The sequence below is a fragment of the Ruditapes philippinarum genome, unplaced genomic scaffold, assembly GCF_026571515.1.
Source record: "Ruditapes philippinarum isolate M1 unplaced genomic scaffold, ASM2657151v2 ctg1366_1_1_1_1, whole genome shotgun sequence".
Lineage (NCBI taxonomy): Eukaryota > Metazoa > Mollusca > Bivalvia > Venerida > Veneridae > Ruditapes > Ruditapes philippinarum.
Genome location: NW_026867297.1, coordinates 334,875 through 338,751, shown reverse-complemented (window position 1 = coordinate 338,751; position 3,877 = coordinate 334,875). Strand labels below are relative to the sequence as shown.

The 3,877-nt window shown below is 33.4% G+C and overlaps 1 protein-coding gene across 2 annotated transcripts; it reads left to right on the top strand.

The window, feature by feature from the left end:
- The first annotated feature begins 246 nt into the window (after window positions 1-246).
- LOC132735574 (kielin/chordin-like protein) lies at window positions 247-3,127 on the top strand. 2 transcript variants are annotated; one of them, XM_060722531.1, is made up of 3 exons: window positions 664-976; window positions 1,381-1,590; window positions 2,888-2,952. In XM_060722531.1, exons 1-3 carry the CDS (start codon window positions 889-891, stop codon window positions 2,935-2,937), a joined length of 348 nt encoding a protein of 115 aa, XP_060578514.1. In that variant the 5' UTR covers window positions 664-888; the 3' UTR covers window positions 2,938-2,952. The 2 variants fall into 2 exon arrangements, 1 of the variants encoding a protein (XP_060578514.1); XR_009626471.1 differs by lacking the exon at window positions 1,381-1,590 and having other exon boundaries at window positions 247-976; window positions 2,888-3,127.
- Window positions 3,128-3,877: the final 750 nt, after the last annotated feature.

Genomic DNA, 3,877 nt, shown 5'->3' with positions numbered 1-3,877 from the left:
AGGAGGTTTCAAAAGTAGGCCAATTCTTTTCCATAAAATACACGATATTGTCCAGTTTCTTTATAGATTTTTTTTTTACCAGAACATTTTTTTCACCAGATGATACATGTGTTTTGTTTCTAGAAACAGCGTGGCAACACACGATAGGTCATAGAACTTTAGACATAATACTTGATTTATTATGAACATTTGTGTATCACTAAGTATACAGCATTTGGGAAAGTCTTTATCATTTCGAACTTTTTTTTGATATGTGTTCATTTTGTCAACATACAAAACATATATTTGTTTATATCGACTCTCAATATCAAATGCATTAATTGATCACATGTGTCCTGCTAATGTATATTTTAAAAGATATGCAAAGCGTTCCTCAAGTTTATTGCATGATAAGCTTTACTATTCACGAAGTTCAGGTTATAAATGAGAAAAGTAAACCGCAATGTTTATCATGTGATTTTTTAACATAAAACTCATAATTTTCTAAATTGTCTTATCACGAAGCCAGCTTACTTCAGCAGATCAAATTTCATGCAGAAATTTATTTCTTATTCGAAGTAGGTCAATCGAGCTTGACTAGTGGCACAAAGCGCATTAATATTCCAGAAAATGTAACGCGCTCTCTGATTGGCTAGACAATCTGTCAGTCAAATTCGAATATTTCATGGTACCTCACGGTATTTTTGCCATTAGCCGTGAAGGCTTTAATTTAGACCCTACTGTTAATCTGTGCTAGGAACCCGTTGTTGCTGATTGTAGCAGCACGGATCTTCCTGTGCTAAAGGCTCGATCTCGGGCCTTCGGATTCCCGAGTCGGCCATCTTATATGTGAAAACCCCTGTTTATTTGTCTTAAATGCAGAAGGAGTAAATACTTTATTAAAACAAAATGGCACCGGACAAAGTACGGTGGGCACTTTTTGTGTCTCTATGCACCGTAGTTGGATTAACACAGGCCCAAACTAATCTGCAAGGAGGTTCGTTGTTTTTTTTAACCGTTTGCATCTTAAAATTTAACCTATATAGAGATATTTGCGTATCATTCAATTCATTTTCCGGTTTAAAACTAATCTATCTGTTTTACGTACATTATATATAATTTTTTGATTTTTTTTCAAATAATCATATAACATTTCTTGAAATTAATTAATATGTCTTAAGATCTATATACCATCAAGTGTTCACTGTAGAATGCATAGACAAAATTCGTCATTATAATTTACATTGTACAATTTTGGTCGGATTATGTGAAATATTTATTGCTGTAAAATAGATGCTGAATTAACAACAATGTCAAAATGCGCAATTTCAATGTTTGGTGAATTACAACCAAAAGGAAAGATATTTCAATACATATAATAAAACATGCACGTTTTAATAGCTCTTAATAGTAAGTGCAAGGAAATGAAGGACGGTGAAGAGTTTTACCCAAAAAAGAATGATCGATGTTTAAAATGCGTCTGTAAGAACGGGAAGGCTAAATGCAAGAGTCCAAAGTGTAATAATAACCTAGACTGTGAAGTACATGATAGAATTATTCTGCTGGGGGAATGTTGCCCAATCTGCAGGAAAGAAATCCAGTCTGAGGCAGGTAAGAGTACACCAGTTTGCAGAAGGACACTTAGTTTATACTTACGAAAGATATTCCGAAAATTATTTAGGCTTCTAACTACGTAACAAGAAGGGGTTTCTCCGCGAATTCATTGAAAAGAAACATTCTGAAATCGGTAGAACACCGGAGTCCGTGTAAAGTATGCTATTTTTGGCGGGGCAAAAAAGGGAAAGGGCGCGTCATTTGTTGCCTAAAAATAAAACATCATTTAGTTACAATGAATATGGTTATAATGAACTTCAGGTTATCTCAAATGTATTATTTCTTATCCGATAGAAACAAAAAAAACATTAGAATAGTTATTTTTAACTATGGATACTTCGAACAAACTTCATACCTTTTAAGTTTGATATTATAAGTTGTTTTTTTTTTCATTATTTCAAATTTAATCTAAAGTCACGAACTTCTTTTTTATGTTAATTGGGTTTATTTTTTAGAACATCATATCGTGACATTTTAAAATCTGTCAATCCTGAGAAATCATGAATAAAGTAATGTGTCTTTCTGCAAAATTACAACATGGTTAGTGTTGCTCTAGTCGGAATTCGGAATCATATTTTCAATCGCAAAATCAGAACAATTATTTGGATATTTGTGTAGTGACTTGATTCCGGTCACGTGCTAACCTTGCGCCTGCGCACTAGAGTAGCATACTAACATGTCTGGTGTATTCTGCCTGTTTCAGAATAATTTGAGACATTTTTGATTCCTGTACACAGATTTTTATCTTTTAGCAAAACAATTGAGATTACAGTCTCTAACTTTTCTGAGATACACTTGGCAATCTATGAGCTCGGCATAGAAAGAAATGACTCAAATTTTGATATTTTGATAAAGTAACGAGTCATTTAAAAACTGACATGTTTGCATTATCATTTCATACATGTATTAATATAATATTAAACCCCAAACCTGCTGAATTTGTGTAAAGAATTTGCTTTGTTTTGAATTTAGAACAGTTCGTTGAAAGTAAAGGGTATATAGTGACGTCACATGAGAAAAATCAAAACGGCGTCAAATATTTACCAAAGCCGCGAGACTATTATGAATCATTGTTATCTAGTTCAAGTTAACTTGCCTACTGTAGCCAACTGATAATAATTCTTTGTGAGATATAATTCAAAAATGTTTATAAATCATACTTTATGCAACCCCCCACCCATTTTTACGTACATTGTATTTAGCTGTCGAAATTCTTTTGCAACTTCATCTAAGTTTATATGTTGGAAAATGAAATTTGCAAGATAATAAATCATAAATGTATCCTCTTTTACAGAACGTGGAGAAAACAGCTTTGAAGAGGCTAGACCACATGTGAGTCTCTAATTTATTCTTTATTTCCCTTTGATTCTAGTAGCATTCGTGGGTAGTCGGTAGTTTCCGTAAGCTGGGCGATTTTAATTCGTCAGAAATTTTCGCACTCATTACTTTTCGTAACAAAGTCAACACAAGAAGTTTCGTTGGTAATTTAGATGATGTAATAGTGCAAATATTTATACCCAGAAAATAGGCAAAATTGATGTAACTTTTCCTAACTATAGAGACTTCGTTTATATGTAAATAAAAACACTTTTTTTCCTGAGACCATACATCGTTGACTAAATTTATTAAAATATTTAAATCATAATTTGAGCCGCGTCACGACAAAACCAACATAGTGCGTTTGCGACCAGCATGGATCCAGACCAGCCTGCGCATCCACGCAGTCTGATCAGGATCCATGCTGTTCGCTTACCAACTCTATTACAAGTAAAGAAACTGATAGCGAACAGCATGGATCCTGATCAGACTGCGCGGATGCGCAGGCTGGTCTGGATCCATGCTGGTCGCAAACGCAGTACGTTGGTTTTGTCATAGCGCGGCTCATTTATCTTGTAACTGTATCGATAATGATTTTCTCTATTCCTTTCAGGCAAACGATCAGGTAAGACAAACTTTATAAAGAATTACTTTTTTATTTACCCTTTTCATCTTGAAAAATAACTTACCTAAATTGTTTTTAGAACGCCGTATGTTACTGCTGTTTTCATTGGTTAATCATACATTTTCATTTTTTAATGATGATAGTTATTTGTTCTTTAGTCATCATAGTTTTGTTATATTTTAAGTCTAAACATTTAACATGAAAGGTATTTTATTCGTAATCTTTATAACTATTTCGTAATGGTTCGGCACACATCGTCACTTTCCGTGTCTAACAATCATTTATCATTTATAAAGCATCCTGGCAAAAAGATAATAAAAATTTCTTCATGTTCACGCAGAA

What these genes read in the sequence shown, in the direction of transcription:
- LOC132735574 (XM_060722531.1), top strand. Translation starts at nt 889, where the DNA reads ATGGCACCGGACAAAGTACGGTGGGCACTTTTTGTGTCTCTATGCACC. An exon ending in CCAAACTAATCTGCAAGGAG is followed by an intron (nt 977 to 1,380) that starts GTTCGTTGTTTT and finishes ACGTTTTAATAG; the next exon opens with CTCTTAATAGTAAGTGCAAG. An exon ending in AGAAATCCAGTCTGAGGCAG is followed by an intron (nt 1,591 to 2,887) that starts GTAAGAGTACAC and finishes CCTCTTTTACAG; the next exon opens with AACGTGGAGAAAACAGCTTT.